The following is a 24139-nucleotide window of genomic DNA, read 5'->3' as shown; positions in this document are numbered from 1 at the left end:
TTTTATTGTCATTTTCATAATTTATCGAACTATTTTATTTTTATCTGAAAAGCCTTTTTATTTTTACTTGTATATTTTGTTTATGTTAGTTTTTAGTTTTTAAAATGTTTAATTTGGCCAAATAAATGTTTAATCCGAGCCAGTTTGTTTTTTGTTCATTTTAAAGCCTTCCAACAAAAAGATGTAGTTGATTTGAGGTAGCTATAACAATAAGAATACAATAAAAAATATAAAAATCAAAAAAATATGTAATAAATACAATATTATACAACACACAATAATATATAATACTATATACTATATAATGTAGCATTATATCAAATATAAACAATACAATAAAGAATGGAACTGTCGTAGCGCTTGCCAATATGGATGGATCAAATATATGATAGTTGTCGTCATGACAGTATATACTGTTTTGACAGTATATGACACTAGGTCTGGCGCGATATTTAACATTACATGTAGCGGCAAGTTTCTGTGAGGTTAAAACTAGTTTACACTGTGATAATTTACAATTATCATGATACTTTACGTCAACTGTACAACCATTGGTGTAAACTTTATTTAAATAAAAAAAATATAAAAAACAGTTTTAATCTAAAAATTTATCTAGTTATGCTCCAATTTAGAATTAACTACTTTCAAAATTTTTTTTAGTAATGTTTCTTATTCAATGAAAATAACGACTCGAAATATCAATTTCCTTTTCTGTAAAAAGTCGGGCTATTTTCTACATGGAAAGTTTTGAGGTGTACTTTAACTTCCTACAAGTTAATTTCTTTGAAACAAATTTTATTTTTTGGAAAGTCCCCTTAAAGTTATTTCTATATTTTTCCGAGCTTGACAACTGTCAAAGAACTGCCTTTTTTTTTTTAAAGCTTTTTAATATTACTTTCGTTTTTCTATTACAATGGTTGATTCTAAAACTTTAGAGAGAGCAACTAGGGCATATTATTTTATATTTATAATTATAATTATCACACGATAAATGTACAGATTTCTTGCGTCGAAAGGGAAGTTGTAGATATTAAGGACGCTAATTGATATATATGCAGCGATCACGCAAATAAAGTGGTAAACCAATTATTTATCTTTCGCAATAATTTTTGATAATAACATTGGTCATGATAATTATGAAATAATTTATCAATTATCGATTTTTGATGTCTGCTTGAGATAAATGAAATTTCTTTATATCTGCCTGGAATGTGGAATTCGTCATTTGTAGGTCAAACGTTAACTTTATGAACCAATTAGTTTATCAAAAAATACTGGCATTGAACCGTATATCTGTAAAATTATTTACGATTTAAACAATTAGTCTACACATTAATATAGAAAATTTTGAAAGATATACAAGACACTCGTACTGATTTCAATAACTTGTACCCCAGACTCTGAAACCCTTTTATGTACAATTATCGAGTATTGGTAGCGGACTGATTTGAAATTATAAATGAGAAATATTAATTTAAACCAATATAGCAAAATTATTATGGATAATTATGGCTATGCCAAAGATAAAAAATTAGGTTTAGGTGGTTAATTTATATAAGGCACCCAGACGGATCCAGTGAACAAGGTGCAGCTCTATCAGTGGGGCGCTAGACCAATGGCTGGCCTGCACCACAGTAAAAAAGAAAAAAAAATTGATTGAATAATTAATAAAAGAATAAAAAAGAAAAAAAAAATTGGTGATCCTAGGGAGTAGTGGCAAATCCCAGCGCACTACCCCACTGCTCCCGCACCCCGTATGCCAGAGATGGCAAGGGAGGGGGATTAAAAAAAAAAAAAAAGGTTGTTAATTTATTTTTATTTTCAATATTTGTATACTATTTCTAAAGGTGAGAACTTACCATATGGTTTAACTATTTTCTAAAGGTGATAATTTACAATGTAGCTTTACTAGTTTCCAAGACTGGTCCCATCTTTCTCCTCTTTTCTTAGCTCAAGTAAATTAGATCCTAGAGTTGTTGATGCTCTGCTCATCATAGAAAAAGAATTCTATTGTAATAAGAAATGGAGTTCTTAAGCACATAATATAAATATTGCAATCTGAACAAAACTAGGGTCCTGTGGAGATTTTATAAGTTTTCTATGTCCCTCGATTTGTCATCGATGTTTAACAACATGAGTTCTTAATCAAAGACTAAATACAAAGACATGCTCATCGACAAAATAGGGAAAAGATCTGCCTTAAAATCAAAGTCAATTATTACAATAAATCAAAGTTTAGATTTATTTCAATATTTGTGGAAATAAATGTGCAAAATTATTTGGTATATTAGATTTTGCTCTTTTACCCCAGAATCTTCCGCGGATTATTTTCATCTGGATTAGGGCAACTAATCTGTACTGCCACAGAGTGTTGTCTACTAATGTTTACAAAATGAAAGTATATTTTCCGTTGACAAAAATCCCCTATTTTTTTTTTTTGTTTTTCAAGAGAATGGAATTTTACTTTTACCCTTGTAATCCTCCATAGATTCTTCATTAAACATCGGTATGATTGACGATAACCATCTCCATTCCCTAGGTCTTAATCAGTGGTAATAATCCTCACCTTTATGTCTATTAGTCGGTTCATAATTTTTTAAAAAAAGCTCGGTTATCAGTATTATTGTTGTAGTTAAAGCCCAACCCTCACTTTCCCGCAACCGAATTCCGGCTAAATATATAAGAAAACAATATGAAACCATTAAAGACGAAAAATAAAAATATGCATGGCTTTCACTGTTTTGAAATGACTGAACTATCTCAGAATTCAGAGACCGTTCACGAAGTAGGTTATGTTTTCTCTTGCTAGTAGTGCCTATTCCGTCATTTTCCTCCATGATGGTAATGCCTTTTCTTTCATTCCTTCATGTCATCTTCCTTCGGTACGTCGAACACATCATTTTAACGTACAATGTATGGCAAATTATGTAATTGAGGGCCCCACAACACCCTCTAAGAGTTCTTCACGGAAGCCATGACGTCATATGTGAACCCTTTACAATTTTGCTGGAAGTTATCTCTGTGTACTATTTTAATAAAGAAGCTCTCGCCGAATACAAAATATTCCGCATAAGAATCTGTTTAGCTAAACCTTTTTTTATACAATTTGTAAAAGCACAATCATTATCGTCTTATCGTATAAGCACACGCATCCAATAAGTGTCGTCATCTTGTGCTCGATTGAATGTTAGTGGCATTTTCGCAGGCGAACTAATTACGATATTAAAAGCCCGATCAGCAATAGAATACATGATAAGGATGAGCTCTGACTCTCATTGCCCTTTTCAAAGTTCATTCAGATAACCACGAGTACAGAAAATTCACTACGTGATATGGATCAGATTTACGAAGCAATTAACTTTTCCTCACGATCCGAATCATGCTGCTTTTTCCTGAAAGAGTTTCATGGTGAGCAGTATCCTTGCAGAAGTAGTTTTCACATCAGTTTCTTTTTTTCTTGTCAGAGAGTTTTGACTTCTTTTAACGTAACTGGCTTTATTTCTCTTCCTTTATTTTATTATAACTGTACCTTCAGCAGTATTTGCTTTCCCCCAATAGATTCCCAAAGTTCTCGGAATAGAAAGATAGATATTTTCCAAATCCATAAATCAGTATTCTCCACATTTTAATTTCTCATAGATTGGCTTCAGAGTTAAGTTTATATTAAACCATAACATAAGTTATTACTTAATCCTAGCATCATCTACCTACTGTTAAACATCATTGGCATCCACAACTATTTATCCTGTTTTCTTTCTCTTTTCAATTTTATCCAGAAGTTTTATGCAAAGTCTGGTACACACACAACCCTCTATGATTTTTACAAAATATTTTGTCACCTATGACCTAAATGTTCCAAGTTGTTCAAATATTACATCTCCCAGTTTATTTTTATGTTAAAAATATTTTATTGATCAATTAGTTTTCTTGATCTGAGTAAAATGTTTTACTATCTACGCAAGTTTAAAGTTAGTTCTCAAATCTCAATTCCCAAGTTTTGAATTATTAAAGAAGATAGTTCCCACTGTTAAAATCATAGACCTAAAAGCTTATTTTCGCAGCTTATAAAATATAAATCACAATCCTTGGAAGGAGATTATGACTCTCAGTCGAAAAGGAAATAGAAGAGGAAGCAGTTGGCTTTTGGTCTGAGAAACAGACTCAAGATCACATTTTCAAACTAAGAAACATCGCATAGGAGTGCAACAAGAATATTCATATGAATTTTTTGGACCAATTGATTCTATAACAAGCATAGAAATATGGGTTCCCTTGAAGTTAAAAAGTGTTCCTGTTATCTTATCATAGCCTTTTCGCATAAAGAAATGTGAGAGGCAGGGAGTTAGCCTAAAACATTTATTTTTTATGCTAATGGGTGAAATACAAACAATTTGTAGGCCTCGTCGGCGAAAAACGTTATCAGGAAATGGTACTAAGCCGTGTACCGATTTTATGTCGTATGCTGTCGGCATCATACCGGTTGAAAAACAAACTGCAATTAGTCCTTGTAGAATGACAGGAAGACCTTCGGAAAGTAATGACTCTAAAAACCTCCACGACCAAGGCCTTAGTTCTATCAAGAGAGGATCAAGAGGACGTTCAGTTGATCTGTAATGAGGTAATTAGAATTTACCTGTTTAGGAACAGTCATTAGCGATACGGGGAATATTGACCTAGTAGCAAATAGGATAACCAAACCCAACCAGGTTTATTTCCCTATCTGCAGCAATATTGTAAGTTACAGAGATGTTGGTAAAGTAACAAAAAGGCACATGTGCAAGTCTGTATATCTCCCAACCCTCACAGAAGCTAAAGCTTGGTTATGCTAGACAAGGAAGCCTGGGAGATAGCAAGTGACGACATGCCTGTGGAGAGCTTTTAGAAAGATCATGTGAGATCATATCAAGGATAGACTGATAAGAGCAAGAGGTAGCAGAGCTAAATACTTTGTTTGAAAATCGTAGTCAAGGTGGTTTGGTCACGTTTGTCAAATGAAGGATGAGGGAAAATCAATGAAAATAGGTGGCGAGTCCGTCCCAAAATTTTCTACAAGAAATATTTACAAAGGATAGGAAGGAATAGAGATAAAACTCTCCCAAAGCTGCGACTGATTAGCAATGATCAAGAGGAATGACTGAAGAGATTGTTATCGTAACCTTCCTCGTTAGTGCACGAAACTAAGAAAAGAAATCAAAAACACTAAAATTAAAATTCTCATTTTCTGATATGTTCTAAAGGCCTGGATTAACATTAAAATTCTAAATTTGAGACATAAAGAGGTGATGAGAAGTTTAAATGCAGTATTAATAAGGAAACTGTAACTAGGTCCGCGTATCACACAGCTTTAAAATGAAACTAATCCATGTAATTTTCAAAACTATTGTTTCTTTATTGTTTTAATTTCAACCTTTCCAATCGTCATTATAATTGATGAGGCAGGTATGATGAAACAGTCTCTAGGCGATATAGATGGTTCTATATGAATCATCAGCTATCACGTGAGGCCTACTATCGCGATAGTAAATACTGTCAAGACTACATATATCATACAGTTTACAGTATGATAGTGATGTTAGTTGATGCAATTACTGAAAAATATCACCCTGTAACTGGCCTTATGCTGGTTTTACGCCTTCATTTGTGACAGACACTATACCGCACAGCTTACATTTTTTGTTACTAACTTATTTGGATAACATAATTTATTAACTATGATTAATTTAGTGAACTATAGTAATTAGCAGGTAAATATTAATTCAGATAGTAAAATAGAATTAATATTAGGTATTTTTATTACTCTATTGCAGGTTCCAAAAATATATTTACACGATTTTGGCCATATGCTGAAGTCGTCGACAATGAGTCATCTTGAGAAAAGTCTCATTTTTCAGGAACTATTAAACATAAATTCGTCTAATAAACTTCAAATTGAAGCTTGTTATATTCATTCTAATGTAGTTTGTGATAAGTTTCATTGTAGTCCCTTTTTCCAACAGAGCTCTGTGATATTTATTTAGTTGCAGAGGATAAACCAGTTACGTATACCTAATTATACAAAGACGTGTAGCGTATATAAATAGTACATTCATGTAAGTACAAATACATATACAAATAGCAAATATGAATTTCAATTTGATATATAACTTAACATTATTTTATATTTTTATACAATGTAATTTATATAATAAATATAATATAAAACTTAATAGAGGTATTGCTTAGATAAAAAAAAAAGGCAATATTAGTCCGTTATAAATGTATCATTTGATATTGTTCGTTGCAACATATATTAAGCATTAGTGTTGATTGATTTATTTGAAATTTTGCATAATTTATTTTTTTAGTTAAATTTGAATTTAACAGTAAGATGACATTATGCATCATTCTTGGTTAACTAAAAATCTGATATAATTTCGTTTGTTATAGCAAAGTCAAATGTCTGGTTTGATGACGAGGAACATAAATGCTAAAACAATGGATTAGATCAAAACAAATATATTTTTATACAATTATTATTACTGATTACTCAAGTTATAATTATAAGAAAAGAAGTATAATTAGCAATTCCGTGAATAGGAGTTTCGTCTTATGTAAGTGTACCTGAACCTATTTACATTTCAGTATTTACAAAATTTAAAAATTATCAATATTTATTCATAATTTTACAATTTTTTCAACTACGAAGCACAGATTTAATTCAGGTATAGCTCAATAAGGAAAAACTATTATTCAAGAAATTGTAATTTTTATCCCTTGACTTTTCATCAAATTATTTTTTTTTTTCAAGATACTTTTTATTTTCACTTACTTATATACGGAATACTTAGTACCAAGTCTCGCAAAATGGTTTGTGCGTATGTGTATGTAAACAACTTAGCTCAAAAACGAAAAGTCATAAGAAAATGAAATTACATATTTAAAGCTGGTGTAAGTCTGAGATATTACAGCAACTTGTTAAAATCGACTAGCCTATTTTAAAGAATCAATTTTAGGATTTTTTTCAAGTCAAGTGGCCTTTAATACCAGATAGGTCTTATTGACATTGAATCAGTTTAACTGGAACTTAAATTATGAATTATGAAAACTTTCTCCAGTAGAGTATCTTCAATTTTGCTTATTTGAAATAATCATTCTTCTTTATAGCAATAATAAACAATTGATAAATACAAAAATTTCACCTTGAGAAATCTTAAAATAGGAATTTTTATAATATGTGAAAGTTATGGTAATGCACGTACCGCACCAGATGTTCCAAATTGTCAAATAATTGATAATTTCACGATTTTGTTTATACTGAAGTAACAATTAGGTTTAGGAATAGATAAAAAAAAAATTCTTGTTCTAAAAATAGTATTTGTGCCCTTAACCTTCACACCCTCACATTTGTTTTAAAGTTATTTGTATCTGGACATACGGAGTTGAGCTTTGGGGCTCCACTAAACCACCAAATTCCTCCCGAATCCAATCCTTACAGTCCAAAATCCTTCGTAAAATCCTTAATGCTCATTACTTTGTCACAAATCAAGTCATCCATCAGGACCTCAATATTCCATATGCTGCCAATTTGACCAGAACCAGATACCGTTCCTTCCATAATAAACTTCTCAACCACTCAAATCCACTTGTTTCTAACCTGGCTTCTCCTTCATTACCTAATAATCCTCCTAGGCGTCTGAAAAGAAGATGGCCTCGAGATCTTTTTCTCTTGAAATGTTATTGGAGTTCTATCAGTGGGTAGATTCTCCACATGTTTCTATCATGTTACTATGTCACCTACAGCAAATTTACTTGTTGTATATATGTGTATACAGTTGTAAATATCAATAAAGAAATTATTAAAAAAAAAAGAAAAAAAAAAGTTATTTGTTATAATGATAATAACTATAATAGTAATATATGAATAATAGTAAGATAGTAGCTGTAAGGTAAGAGTAATATGTTCCGTGAACTAGGAGGCGGGGTGGGGCAGCGAGGGGCGGTGCAGGGCGCCGCTGCCACCGGAGCTGGCTCCCTTCGTGGCGGAGTCTCTCCCAGCCATGCCGAGGGTAAGTGTCGCACTTGAGTAGTGTAGCTGTGTAGAGGTAGCTGTGTAGTGTAGGTCTGTAGGCTGTAGCCATGAGGATAACTGTCCATGTGCGGTGCAAAGTCCAGCTCTTGGGAGAGCTCTCCATCGTGGTGCAAGTGCCAGATCGGCGATCCAAGACGGTACTCCTCCAGGTCGTGGCGCAGCCTAAAGAGGGCCAATAGGTGGCTCTTTTTGAGCAGATAGTCCTAGCGCTTCCAGATCACAGCCGGTAGAGGATGAATCCATCCGTTATTTAACCAATCTACTACTTAACAAGTGGAGCAAATGGTAATGAGTGTGAGTTGCATGAGAATATTAGAAATATTAAATTGTAAAACGTGACTGGAAAAAGAATACATTTAACTGTCATTAAAACCCTGATCGCGATATTATATGATGTTAAACGCACCTTTTTTAATTTTCTTATTAAAATTAATAATTTCAAGGATTTAATTTTTATGATATATGCTTAAGTTAGATAATGAATTTCCACCTTAAATGAAATATTATCTTTTCTGTTATACTAGTTTCAGGTTGTCCCCTTAATCTCTAACTGGGTGTCATTACTTCTTACATTTCCTTTCGGTGGTTTCAAAATCCAAATGTTTTTGATTCTGCTAATCATAAAAAGTTAGTAAATATTCAAAAATTTCGATTACGTAATTTTTTTTATTTATTAACCTCAATTCGATAAGGACACTTAAAAAAAAAAACACCTTTTATCAGCTTACAAATGATTATGCCACAGAGCGTTTTGTGTGAATATCATTCAAACAAAATGAAAGGAGCATAATCCAAACATTAGACTAAGATACATTCCTCTATAGAAGACCCGAGGGAGTTTCCTTTAACACATGTTGCTGCTAGATCGTCTATTGTGTCTGTTGGTAAGGTCTGATATTTAAGGCCTTATTAGAATAGAATCTACGATGAATTTTTTATTTATCGGAAAATATCTCAAGTTAATTGATCATAGTATCCAAAGTAAGACCTAATAAATCCAAATAAGATTCATAGTATCCATTCACCTACTAAACACAAGATCCCAATCTACCAATCTCTATATCCCTACCTACAGAACTGCCTGCTTTGAAAATCGCTTGCTGTCCGAACTACCTCATTTTGGAACTCCTTACACATATCCATCTTCTAGACTATCAAACTTCTGTGAACCTGTGAATAATAGAAAACATTATAAGCATAGATAAGAATGTTTTTTTTTCATATTTTATTTTATTTAAATATTGTTATAGATCCATTTAATTATGTTCAAAGGTTAATGTAGCCAGACAAAAACTGCGAAAACTGTTCCTAATTGTTATTTTTAGGGGACCAAGTTTTCCAGAATAAAAATTGATTTTGATTTATTCATAAAAAATAAAAAAAAGTAAGCAAGTAAGGATGAATACTGGATAGAATCTTGCACGATACATTTTATCAATTTTTCATCGCTACAAACGATTTACGAAAATAGTTTAATTTCGAATTAAAGGTTAGGAGATTAAAAAAAACTAGATCCCTACAAAAATGCATGGGTGCATGTAATATAAAAAATGCAAAAAGGTCCTGATTTTGCTAACTCTTTACTTGGTTATTTTTTACAAAAATATTTGTAAATTGTGTTAGTGATGCAGACACCAGTGCTATTCTTAAGAAGACATTCCTAACAAGTTTCTCAGAACTTCACATACACAAGCATTTAAAATCTGTACTGTCAACAGTCACATTTAATTTGAACCCTGGCACTATTCTATAGCTTTGAGATAATATATGAATATAATACGAGATCTCTTTTGCTCACCCATAAAATATCAAAAGATATAATATCTACATATGCTAACTTATATCTTATATTTTACAATATGTGATATACACTAGATTATTATAAATTGTATATTATAATACAATATACAATATACTTTTTTATTGTTTTTGTTAAAAAAACATGATACTGAGAGGATATCGTTTAAACAAGGCTGAGATATCTTACATCAGACTGCAGGTCATGGATTGGCACTATTAGATAAGGAAAGTTATATACCTCTATACGATAAGAACACTTGTCCTTAATACAAACCACCTATAAATAATTATATTACACATGTGTTTTTGTGTAAATTCATTGAATTTAGGAATTCTAAAATTGTTTTTAATTTCGAGGATAAAAGTTTCTAAATATTTTTTAGAGCTCTGAATTAATTAAAAATGCATTTGCTAAAATAGTTCTCACCCTATTATTAAATAATAATATTTTGAAATTCTTAAAAGAAAGGTACTTTTAATTGAATGGATTTGTATTGAAAAGTTCTAAGATCTAAAATCTTCTTTTAGAAATACTAACGCAGACACAAATAAATGTGATAAAAATATTAGGGACAAATTATAATAAGAAGTGAAAACGAAGTAAAGAAGATAAAATTACTGTATCGTGGGACCCTTTTATACCCTACCCCCACCTACTTGTCTGTGAGAGGTGATTAACATTTTTAATAAATTGATAAATCTTTTTAATAAATAATCTAATGAAAAACGTTTTATTATGTATGAAATGCTTTATTAAAACGTCCTAACGTTAAGATTGAACTAGCGTTAAAGTTAGAGTTGGGAAAGTTTCGAGAACCTAACTTTGAAGTTGAGTAACCAATTGAATATCGAAATGAGGTTTGATAAAAGTTTATAGTTTCTTAAATTTTATTTATTTTTTCTTTTAAACATCTTCAAGTTTCTTAAAACATTGGGAATAAATAAATACAAATGTCCGAGTTCCAATATCTGTTTTAACAGCTTATTAGTCTTTCTAAATTATATATCTGGACTACATTCAGAATTATTGATAACTTTATTCCCAGCACGTCTGAGAACACTTCACGAATATTCTTGATATGCAAAGTATCTACTAAATTTGCATGTATGTGTTTACGACAAAATAATTACTAAAACACTCACTTTAAATCGAAGAAATTATTTTATTTCCGAAATTTCTAGATAATTTAAAATAGATAAAGTTTTTTATTATCTGAATTCCAGCTTGTCTTAGTTCTTATATACACCTGGATTATTTAAAATATTCCATCTTAATCTATAATAATAATCAATGCAATCTACATTATTCTATTAACATAAAGTGAACATACAGAAATCGAAATAATTTACACACTACTATGAATTCCCAGGCAAACTATCGACAAGTACCAACATAAGATAAACAATATAAATCGCACTCCGCGATGATGCATTATTTTTCTACTTGCATATTTACAAAGATATTTATAACTTTTTTGAAATTCTCTATCAAAAAATCGAGCTAGGGTAATCCATCTCCATTTATGATAAGATATCTACTATCTCTATTCTGTTACGAAAATAGAAACAAATTGTTGTTTTGCAGGTATTTTAATCAATTTTCTTAAATGTATACATTTTATAAACATTAAAACGTTTAATCCCTCCCCATCGATTTAATCAATCATTTATTTAATGGAATATTAGGTCAGTAATATTTCGAGCCAGTCTAGGATTTATTTCTAAATTGATATCTTCCTATGGATTTTGATGTAAAACTAATTTTAAAAAAGACTGAAAATTTTAGAATTTTTTCAAAATGGCTGCCGTATATTTTTAAGCTATTGCGCTAATTTCGGTACATAAAAAGTATGTAGATAGGAATACATCATCTCAGATTTTGAAAGGATATCTATTTTTATCCGACTGTGGTCTCCAGTGCAGGTTTATGCCTAAAAACCCATTTAGACTTTGGACCCATTTATCCATAAATAAAAAAGTTTCATTTTTTTTTTCTGAATATTTCTCCGCCAGAGTTATGTTTTTTTAAAAATATTCTAATGATAATCTTGTCGACAGATAACGTGCATTTCTGCTACTTATTAAATCAATTTATTACCTGCTCTAAAGAACAGTAACTGTAAATATTCTTGAAACGTAGATTGTTTGAAATATAGAATTTTCAGGAATATTGAAACATTCATCATGGAAATAGATCGGAAAAATACTCAGCAATGGGCGCAGTTACAAAGAGGTCGTGAAATGGACCGTGAAAAATCTCCCTTTTTTATGTGGTTGTAGTTTATCTTTTATCTATGTACATTTTGTCCTGAAAAAAGTAACAATCTTACAGGAATTCTAAAAAATTGTTCTGACCCTCCGGTATTGGAGATGTTTCAAACCCGCCTTGCAGGAGCCCTTATCATGTCTGTCGTTTTAGCCCTATAGTGTTGTTTGTAAATTAGTAAATCCTTTGAACAAATAAATTATAACTTAAGTATGTCAATTTAGAGTTGAATTTGATAACTGTGTTACAGTTGGTTCTGTAGAATGAATGTACTTCGTTTGCCAAATACATATTTAAAAATGTATATAAAATAAAAAATCATAGAGTTTACTAAAAGCATCAGGCAAAATAGTCTATGTATTATATATCAAATGAAGAGTTTGGTTGTGATTGTTTTAAGGGTGAGAGGAGAGGGAGAGGGGAGGATGGCATATAGTTAGTGATTTGTTTATATTAATTTGTATAATAAAAACAACTAAAATTGCTATAAAATACACTTTTTATGTTGTTTGATGTACCTTAGGGAATTAAGGCGGCTCATTAACAACCTCGATTCAGCAATGTATGAATACAACGGAATGAAAACTCGACCCTCATATTAATTTTAGAACGACCTACCTGTATGTCAGAAATGACCTTAAAATCAAAAACATTTATATTTTGTTATCATTTCTGAGCTGATTTGTCTCAGCTATTTCGAAACATTAAATAGAATTCCAACTCACAACAAAATTAATTTTCGTCATAATAATCGTCTAGATTTATATTGATAAAATTTTGTAAAAGTTCTTCTGGTAAACTAAGAAATCTGAACCATCTAACCACCGGATTTTTCACATTTATTAGTTAAACATGGTGACGATAGTATGTACTTTCAACAGGGATCATCCAAAATCTCTATGAAATGACACCTTTTAATTTGAACCCTTTTCCTACTATTTATAAACACTATAAAAACTATTATTAACGCTAATTCCATTATGCCAAAATACAATCGTAGGAATGTTTGTGAAATCGGATTTTGGACTAAACACTTCCAAAATCTGGTTTGCAAAACCAGATGATAAGTATTGGCGAAAACACGTTTGAATTTAATTCCAATATCTAAATTTAAAAGAAAGAATTTAAGAAAAACCCACCTTTATATAAGAAGTTGAATACAAACAAAGATTCAAAATATCCTTTCGTTAAGAATAGCATTCATTAGGATAAATATGAATCAGTTGGTGGTTTCAGGTTATAACCCACAATAGATGGATATATAGTATGTAAGTATCATCTGTACTAATTGTACATCTGTAGATCATTATTCGGTCGAACCTTCCACCTTTTTCCTCAGTTAAACCAGCCTTAGGAATTGCGCAGAACATATAACGGCGAGGACCTGTTGGGCGATGGTTCTAGATTGCTTGGTTCAGCAGGTTAGAAGTTCTATTCTCACTTGGCTCAGAGAAATTAATCATTACCACTCAGGGGGTGCAATGGAGGACTAGAGCCAAAATTAAAAAAAATCACGTAATCTTACTTTACAGCAAGGTTATCTTATCATCCTCCTAGATTGAACAGTGTCTTCCAGCTGAGGCCCATTGCCACTGTACGATTTTATTTAAATTTAGGAATAAAATCTTTGAATCTTACTCGAAGCATAGATTAATTGTTTTCCAGTTACTAAACTATGTTTAAACAGAAATAATAGTTTACTGCCTATTGTTAGTTGTAAACAATTTTCAAAAATTAGCCAAATGCCCCTTTAATCCCAAGCAATGCTATCTCGGTGGCCAGACCTCATCTCCCACGGTACTTGGAGCCACCTGTCACATTCCCTCACTGCGCTCACACGTTTTCACTAATACTGCTTTCTTTTGTATGTCTACGCTTAATAAATATGGTAATTATTTTTCCAAACATTTACACCTTTCTTAATATATCTAAGTGCAACTATGTATTTCGACATTATATCCAAGTCCTATTCAGATACCTATCTGGCTTGGATGTCGCGAATTAAGTATTTTTTGAACTAGCGGGATCCTATCCTTCTGGATCCGCAGGACACTCAAATATATCACTACCACGTCAAGTAAGAGGTTTCTTCTGTGTCCTTTTAAGTTATAAACTTTAAAAATTATTTTATACAGTATCACAAAGTTAAATCATTACAATTGAGAAATACAAAAATATATCCTTGGATATGAGCTGTTTTTGATATTTTATGATTAATAAAATCAATTACGTCCATATTAATGTATATATGCGCTGTCAACAGTTGAACAAACCCAAGTAATGTTTCGGCTATAATTAATACATTCGCTAATTTATTAATTGTCGCTAGATTCGAGCGTTGACACCAAAAAGCATACTCATTGATAACACTAATTAATAAGAATTAAGATGTAGGTCACAGTAATTGGCTTTTTTAATTTCTTTTTTTCTGCCTTAATGATGTGTCAAATATAGATGGTGAAAACAGATGACGTAGGGGATCACCCAGACTGGCAACAGACAGAGGAATTTTCCGAATCTATCCCTGTGTGCGTGACCATATTCACCTCGTCCTGGATTTATTTTTAGCCCTCGGTTTATTGCATCATTTTGTCTGGTAGCTAGACTTGTATCGTTTACTTTCAGGCCGTTCACGTATTATAGGATCAGATACTAGAAAAGGAGAGCACCTCAAAACAGGAGGATTATGCTTAGTGAATCAATTCAGTGCAGGGTACTCCACCCACGATAATATATGTGGTCTCTTCGGATTATTAAATTATAATTTCAAAATTATTTAGTTATTCGTTAATTTCAAGACAGCTTTTGATAAAATAAACAGAAAACCACTGTTTTATAAATTAAATATTATTACTTTCAGAACTCTTACGGCGGGTAGGGGTTCGAAAGGAACCTTTACTAGCCCAACCGTGAAAAGAAAAGAATAGTCGAATTTTGTTATTTTTGTATTTTCAAATAAGTAAACATAATAAAAGGAACAAAAAATATACAAACTAGAAAAAAAAAAGAAAGCTTAAAACTAAATTAATTGAACAAAAGAAAGAGAAAAGTCTTATATCACCGGTGATTGGTGGGGCCCCGGTTGTGGTTGTTCTGAGTAGATATTCTCGTGGAAGTAAATCGACAAAAGGACGTACGTCCGCCCGCCTTGTCCTCTTGGAGGATGAGTCGAAGATGTCCGCCCGCCGTGGCTAAGATGATTCAGCTGGCGAAGATGGCCAGAATGCTGGTAACTACGAGTGCGTAGTGAAGAGAAAATGAAGAAGATATGTGTGTGCAGTGAGACGTTAAGAAGTTGTCTGTCTATTTTTAATATAAAAAAAACAATAGAGAGTAGTTGTTTTGTTTTTTGACTTAATAAAAATCACATGTTTCAACTATCGATTTGTGGACCATATGTTGGTCGCAACGAGAACTATTATGAATACCTTATGAAATGACAACCTTCAGTATAGACAAAAGATGGTCTTTCTCGGTCACATAATGCAGAAATAGGCCTAAGGCAAGGCTGTTTGCTAAGACCAACTTTTTTTTCTACTTTTATAAATGATTTAGTGGAATGACTTGCGGGTGGAATTTTAATGTGTGGTAAAAAATTAATATCCTAATGAATGCAGATGATGTAGTTCTAGTCTCTGATAAACTGCTGATAGTAAAAGAAATATTTAATAGATTAGAGTCCTACTTTTAGCATTTACAAAATTTGAGATTTTTAAATTAATCTCCAAATATGGAAAGAGAGAATGCAAATTGGATCGAAAATTAAATTGGTTAAATACAAAAGGAATCCTATAGAAATAGTTGACAATAAATAATTAGATGTAATTATAAAGAGAACTTAATATTTAAAATATCATTTGCAAGAAAAAATCAATCTATGGAAAAATGCAATAACCATGATTTGGTCCGAGACAAATTAAACAAGCAAATACCTATACAAAAAAAACAATTAATTTTCATATATATGTATATATAGTTGACCGTAAAAATTTAAATATAAGAAGATGGTCAGGGTTGCGGTCAAAAAAAGAACAAATAGTTTATAAGTATTTTAATGTCCGACGTTTCGCCCCACTTTGCAGGGCTTCATCAGGGCTAAAAAGATATAAAAAAGCAAACAAAAAAAAACTGAGAATTACAACAATAAGGTAATTTAAGGTAGGATAAATATTATGTAAAAATAAAGTGATAAGAAATTACATATAAATAAAAGGAAGGAAGACATAATATAGTATCAATATAAAATAAACTTGAATAAACAATTATAAGAATAAAAAATAAGTAACAATGGCAAGAGTACAAATTTTTTTAAAAATACGTAAAATATGCAGTTAAAAAAGTACAGGAGACGTACAGAAAACAAAAACAATACGAAAAAAAAAAGAGAAAGTAGAGATTAAATAAACGTCTTGAAAGAATAAATATAAATAAAAATAATAATGATATTAAATGATAATACATTTTTTTTTGTATCTTTTTAGCCCTGATAAATCCCTTTAAACTTATTAACTGTTCTCCAAAAAAATTAATATTTAGTGGTATTCTGCTAATCTCGCTCTCGTCATGTCCTCATTTATTTTCTCTTGTTTAATGCTTTTCATCAAAACGTTGTATGTGCTTTTCTCAAAATTTCTTGTATTTCCCATTATCATTATTTAAAAAAGAACACTTAATTCACAATCATTTGTTGAATAGAAATTAAAAATACATATCGATAAACATTGAATTTTAACTTTAAAAAACATAACATTGAGTTCATGTTGATTTTGTTTATAATATCGTACCTTTAAAACAGGGTTTTTTTTTTTTTTTATATTGAAATCGTGAATTAAAAACTTCCACGATAAAGTTTAAATTTAACGCACCTAACTTTATGTGTTTATGTTTGTATTGTATTAAACGCACGCATCGAGCGACGAACAAAAGTTCAATGTCTAAAACTGGTTTTGTAATTTCAAATAAAATAATATTATGTGTAATGTATGTAAAAATAATTAACGTTTCTATCTATCTACCTACTGTTTGCAATTACAAACACTTCATTATAAGGATAAGATAAGGAAACCAAACAAAGTCTTTCTTAAACTAAATTTAACTTCGTGTATATGTACAAAAAGCTCAGTATTATAAAATACTTTTCATATAGGGTAATAATAAATTTGTAATCAGAGATAGGTAAAAATTAGATATAATTTAAATATTATCTAATAGCTTAAATTACCGTAGATACGATATTTATTTATCAATGGTTCAGTTCATTCATGAATAAGGGCCGAATCCATGGTAAGTGTAGCTATTAGTTTCGACTATTGCTAATTGTTGCCCAACTCTGGTTGTACTCCTGTTCCATAATTATTTAAAGAGGAATAACGCTAATATCCATTTTTATACGTTTTTTAAAAATTATTATTTATTTATTGTTTACAGCTTCGATTACCTGAGGTAATAGATATATAATGATCAGGTGACATAAAATTACCGTCTTTAGTGTACTCTAGTTCCAAAAATGCTACTTAAAAAAATAATACATGTGTTGTAGTCGTCATATCTAAGTGTTCCTTGTTTTAAAATATAAATATTCTGATAACATCAATTATATAATTAAGATGGAAGTTACGATTATTAGTTTTCTATGTAAAATTCGTGTGATTTTGTGAAGGCACTCAAATCTTTTTGAAGAGAAATTTCCACAATATTACTAAAGTTCCCATCTCATATCTATTTTTCTCCTGACACCTCTCCACGAACCATTATTCCTAACTGAACTTCTTACGAATCAAGATCGAAAATTGAAGAAGCAATTTCTTTTGTGTTTTCTCTCTCTTAGGGTGGGAAAGTTGTAAAAGCCTCCGCATTCTGTGAAGAATAATTCCTTGGATTTCACGATAGTCCAGGAGGACCCATCTAGCCTCTAGTAGTGATTTTACGATCCGAAAGTACATTCTAAATAATATTCAATCATCGGCATTCTTCGTGAATTATTTCATTTCAGATTATTTTTTCATTTGAGAAGGTCTTCCTAAATCCAGTGAAAGAATCTTCCCGTAAGTCCTACCGAACCTTCTTTCTTGTATATATGTCACTTCTCCCTAGAGATCAAGAGGTATCGCCCAAACTATAGCCTCTGCTTACCGATTTCACTTGCCGAACCATCAGGTCGACACCCTCTGTGGAAATAAAAATAGAAACTAATGTCGATTTTAACATTATAAAAAAGGAATGAGACATAATAGAAAACAGTTATTTTAACCAGTGTTTAATTTGAAAGAAGAATGTTACTACTTACTGTTCGGTTACTTCTACGTCCAATTTGTTTACGCTACTATATATACCATTCATGAAACATATCGATGACCTAGAATGGAAACCTTGTATTTAAAAAAATAAAAATTAAATTTATATCAACATAAACATAATGGCTGCTGAGATAGATATAAGGTTTTACTCTTCGTTGGTAGATCGCAGCACCATTAAGATTTGTATATGTGGAATTTTTCGACACTCAAGTCTTGTGAGATACCTTATCCATCTAATAGTGGATAATAGTTATTTAATTTGTTTGTTTTTTTATACGAGGTTTTCATTCAGGCTGTATATGGAAAACTCATCTGTAATAATAAAAAATTAATATTATTATAATTATATTTTAACTTTTAATGTCACAAACCCGATATCGAGATGTTAATTAAATGCATTTGTAAATAGTATTTTTAGTAGGAAGTGCTTGGTCTTATCACTGAGGTCTGCACACTGTAAGGTCAAGAACCGCTGGTCTAGACCGCGCCTAGAACGCAGTAAACAATAGCTACTCGAAATATGAATGCACTTTGCTTGATTTCGATCGAGAAGGCACTTCACAGGATGTTAATTGCGTAAACAAGATAATTATTTATCGATACGACTTTTTTCCCTGGCGCCTATTTGAAATTTCAATTGTCTATAGATTTGGTATAATACCGAGAAATGTAACGCTGCTATCTGGCCTTATTTGAATTTTGCTTACTTGCTATCAAAGGTTGGAAGCTAAACTTTCATGCGAATATTTTTCTTCTCAGCACTGGAAATTTCTACTAACAATTTACGTTGTTGACGTGAAGGAGTAATTTTTGTTCATCACTTTTGTTCAGAATCATTATGATGACATGGATATGGGGAAAGATATTTGCAGCTTATTTTCTGATGGTTTTCAGACGAATATGATCTGGCATTCATGTGTAAGGAAGCATTTAGAATCATGAGAGATAGTTGACCGTGGATGACTTATACGAGAAGATGGTTGGGGGTGTGGTCAAAATATAAAGCAAATAAGTTGAAGTAACTTATTTAATCGTGCTAACGTTTCGGCCAGAATTTCTAGACTTCATCAGGGCTAACAACAGAACAAGATAACGTTTATTCATTTATTCATTAAATTATTTTTTTTATTAGTACTATTACTTTTTTTTTAAACTTATTTATCCATCTATGTGTTTGTCTTGCTCTCGTAAAATGTATTTATTTGCTTGTTTTTTTGTAAACTGATCTACTGCTGTGACTATTAATAATGGTCTGATCTCACATTGCCGTCTCTATCGTCTCGTATGAAACATTTAGAAGTAAATTTAAATGGGTATGGGAGAAAATGGTGTCTTCTCAAATATTTTGTGGTTATGAAAAGAAGATTAAATAACTCTCGTTGAATATGTCCTATCTAAAATATCTCTTGGTAGAAAAATTGATACAATTGTCGAGTCATTCCTATGAGATACAACTAAACATTTACTATCAACTTGCTACTTTAACCATGAAAATAAAAAAGCGGTTCCTCTTTATATTTAGAACCGCACCTGCCAAATACAATATTGCCGATCAGCACATTACCTTATCGTCTCGTTGATCAACATATAACATGTAAGCCATGAAGAAGAACAGGACCCAGTCTTCTCTGGCTTTCTTACTTTTTCATTTTGCTGGTCCCTCATCCATGTTATTTGTAGTCTCCTTGTGTTTTCAGGCATAACAGTCGTGGTCATTTGTCCTATAAGTGTGTTTTGCTGTACCAGTAATTTTTCACAAAGACGTTTGTAGTAATTTTGAAAGTATTTTGTATTCAGTTACCGTTTGAGTTTTTAAGTCGGGATGTAAGATCTTGTCATTTACGTGTAATGGTACTTTGTGAAATAAGTCTGAGTGTTTTAGATTGGAAAATTGTGAACGTTTGATGCGAGCCTGTTTAGTGATTCCATAAATTGTGAACGTTTGATGTGAGACTGTCTAGTGATTCCATAAATTGTGAACGTTTGATGCGAGTCTGTTTAGTGATTCCATAAATTTTGAACGTTTGATGCGAGTCTGCTTAGTGATTCCATAAATTTTGAACGTTTGATGCGAGTCTGTTTAGTGATTCCATAACTTTGTAGTGTTTATATATAAACTGGTATTTCCTTAATTTTTTCTTGTTTTTTAATTTGGGGTTTCATCTGAGTAGTGGAGCCATTGGATTTATGGAATTTCTAACTTACAGTATTTTAAATTTAATTTAGTTCTTTCTGTATCCACACGTGAAATCAAGTCACATTACATTTTTTCTGTATGAAATTTTAATTAAGCTGTAGCTAATCAATTAAAAGATAACAATTAAAACAATATAAAGGAATTAAACTACTATATTAAGTTAAAAATTAATTTAATGCAAACTTTTTGATGCACGAGATGCTAGTAGCTCTATATTATGTATAGACAATCCAGTAATATATTTCAGTTCAAGAAAAGTGGTAATTTTTTATAAAGAGTTTGTATTTAAAAATAACTTATTTTTTAGCCAAATTTTCGTAGTATAACCTCTTATTATAATTTTTATTTATTGTTCTTTTAATGATAATTTTTATTATTATTAAAAAGTTTTTAGGAATTTTCTTATATCGAAATTTGGTTTAATTAAGATATAATAGGCTTTTATCCTAGCCACACGTTATAATTTAAAAGATTTGTAAGGATCTGGCTTGTGCGGGCTTGGAATGTTGGGTATCCTGTTGTAGTCACAGAGTGCGTAGGGCACTTTCTTCTGAAGTTTCTCTATAACTTTGGTTGTGAAGCTGCACAATGATGCCTTCCCTCCTAGGTCTAGGGGGAGTATACCCTCTATGAAAACCTCTTCCAAAGAGTGTCTGATGGCATCCGCAAAAAGCTGAAATATATCCAAATTAATTTAATTTTTCTTTTTAACATTAGTCCAGATTAAAACTTGAGCAGCAATGAGTAATTTATATGAACAAAATTTCCTTATTTAAAATATGTAATTGGTACAATAATTTTGTAATTTATTACAATTATAATTATTACTATTTTTTACATGACAAAAACACGCATATGTATATTTTACATAATGTTCATCGTTCCTATGTATTTTCATAGATCCCAGCCAATATCCTCAATACATTTCTATTTCTGCATGATACAGAATTGTATAAATGGGATCACTACACTAAAGGGATTTCAATCAAATTGTATAAAGGGAATCACTACACTAAAGAGATTTCAATCAAATTGTATAAAGGGGATCACTACACTAAAGGGATTTCAATCAAATTGTATAAAGGGAATCACTACACTAAAGGGATTTCAATCAAATTGTATAAAGGGGATCATTACACTAAACACTAAAGTAATTTCAATCAAACTGCATATATTCAAAGCATTTAGTTACCTTACTGTTTCTGTATATTGAATGCTGATCAGTTACTTACGTTTAGGCCCAAATGCTCTAACAATAATACTCCAGAAAGGAAATGGGCCGTAGGGTTTTCGAACTGAAGATCCTTGTATCTTTCTGCGGGTTCGAAGACTACAGAATTATCTCCGATGTTCGAACCTGCCACCAAACAGGGACTACCTACCGAAAAAAAAATTACTTAATTGGTCATGAAACTAACTTAGCTCTCTGTAAACTACATAGAATTAATTGATCGTTTTCTTCTTAATTTTTAGAATTAATAAAAAGATATTAAGGTCCTGTAAATAATAATTAAGATATATGGTTCAAATATCAACCAAGCCTTGCAAAGTGGTCGGTGTTTATTTATATATGTGAACAACCTATGTATGTATGTGAACAACCTATGTAATGTATGTGAATAACCTATGTATATATTTGATCAACCTATGAAATGTATGTGAATAACCTATGTATATATGTGAACAACTTATGTATATATGTGAACAACTTATGAATATAAGCGAACAGCTAGCTTAGGAACAGCTATCTGTGGGAAATTGAAAATACGCATTTTGGATAATTGGCCCATAATGTTACTGCAACGTTTTCTCTAAAATCACGATTTTACACTTGTTATAATTTTCTCAAAAACGACTCTTACTGATTTCGTTTAAACTTGTCATATTAATTCACAATTAAGTGTTATTTAATAACACAATTTCGTGTAATCCCGAATGAATTAGTGTGACTTGACTTAAGTGCTAAATTTTAAAAATAGCTTCCTCCAAAGCAACTTTAATTTTTTTTTTTTTAAATTACTAACCATATTTTATTACTAGCCATGAAAAACAATGGATAAATATAAACTATGAGAGAATTTTATGTTTAACTAAAAGAGAAAATAAATCTATTAAAATTGCCATAGTTGTTATGGTTATAGTCTCCAAGTTTTAACTGTTAAATATCTAAACGATGATAGAGTTTTATAATTAGCTGAATGAGAAAATAAATACAAAGGGCTCTCACTAATTCGGACCATTCCATAATGCGAACAACCCCTTCGAAAAAAAATTAAAATTAAAATTTGTTTTTATGTATGTAGTACGGATCATAATGAATGTAAGATAACTAATGACGAAATTAAAGATTGGATCAATGAAGAAGAAGAAAATGAAGAACTTCAAACTGAAGAAGAAATAATAAAAAAAAAATTTTACTCTTAGCATTGTTACTTATTTTTTATTCTTATCATTGTTTATTCAATTTTATTTTATATTGATACTATTTTACTTCTTCCTTCCTTTTATTTATATGTAATTTCTTATCACTTTTTTACATAATATTTACCCTAGCTTAAATTGCCTTATTTTTTGTAAAATTCTCAGTTTTTTTTGTTTTGTTTTTTGTATCTTTTTATCCCTCATGAAACCCTGCAAAGTGGGGCGAAACGTCTGAAAATAAATAGTTGTAAACTATTTTTGTTTCTCTTTTGGCCGCAACCCTGACCATCTTCTTATATATGAAGAAGAAATAATTTACCGTGTCTTGGAGAAGTTTAAAAAATGATGTAGTAATTCAAATTATTTGCTAATCCGAACCCCCTTGGTTTTAATTAGTTCAGATTAACCAAAATCCAGTGTATTTTCGTATTATAGTATCGACCAAGGTCACATCTTAATGTTTATTGTCATGTACCTTAGATTGGAAGGGCGTTTGACGAATGACACATATGAATATTTGATTTAATTTTTTTTTTTAAGTAACCTAGTGCAAACATACGACAAATAGTATTTTCACTGCAGTCATATGATGCTAACAATTATCAAAAGCTACTGCAGCGGTGCCAGTTTGAATCTTAACGGGAGTGTTGACTTTTAATTCATGATTGGAATAAGGTAACCTGTAGGTAACCCGCCCTTGTGTCAGGAATGACCAAACAGGGCGTAAATAAGAAAAAATTAATGTTTAGAATTAGTAATAATAATAATTAGGACTTTTTTAACTAATTATTTCAAAATTCCATACCTAAACTTACCTAACATTCCTAAAACGACTGATTTTAGCATCGTCCCTTCCAAGCTGTTAGTAACAACGACGTCTAAAGCTTTAGGGTTTTTCAGAAATGCTCGAAATCCTTCGCTGACTTCCATTATTTGATATGGAATATGAGGGTACCTTTAAATCGTCATGTTAATTCTTTTAAACGAATGTTTGTGTTATACCATTAATCATAAGACATTTATGCATATAAAACGAATGTTTGTGCTATCTGATTAATCCTAATACATAAATACATAAATATATATATATA

The 24139-nt window shown here is 30.9% G+C and overlaps 2 protein-coding genes across 3 annotated transcripts in view; one reads left to right on the top strand and one right to left on the bottom strand.

Annotated features, from left to right (window-relative positions):
• The window catches only part of Root (ciliary rootlet coiled-coil, rootletin), a 133933-nt gene that overhangs the window by 52281 nt on the left and 57513 nt on the right, over positions 1–24139 (top strand). The gene's annotated exons all lie outside the window — the stretch shown is intronic.
• The window catches only part of LOC106677842 (uncharacterized), a 28292-nt gene continuing 25103 nt past the window's right edge, over positions 20951–24139 (bottom strand). For both annotated transcript variants that reach the window (XM_067050415.1, XM_014415990.2), the window contains 3 exons: positions 23864–24003; positions 21860–22005; positions 20951–21300 (listed from right to left, as the gene is read on the bottom strand). In XM_067050415.1, the coding sequence (XP_066906516.1) occupies positions 21085–21300; positions 21860–22005; positions 23864–24003 (502 nt within the window). In that variant the 3' untranslated portion in view covers positions 20951–21084. The remainder of the gene's footprint in view (positions 21301–21859; positions 22006–23863; positions 24004–24139) is intronic.

Source organism: Halyomorpha halys, unplaced genomic scaffold, assembly GCF_000696795.3.
Source record: "Halyomorpha halys isolate HHAL.00 unplaced genomic scaffold, Hhal_1.1 Scaffold110.1, whole genome shotgun sequence".
NCBI lineage: Eukaryota > Metazoa > Arthropoda > Insecta > Hemiptera > Pentatomidae > Halyomorpha > Halyomorpha halys.
Note: the sequence above shows the minus strand (reverse complement) of the source record. Positions and strands in the feature narration are given on the sequence as shown.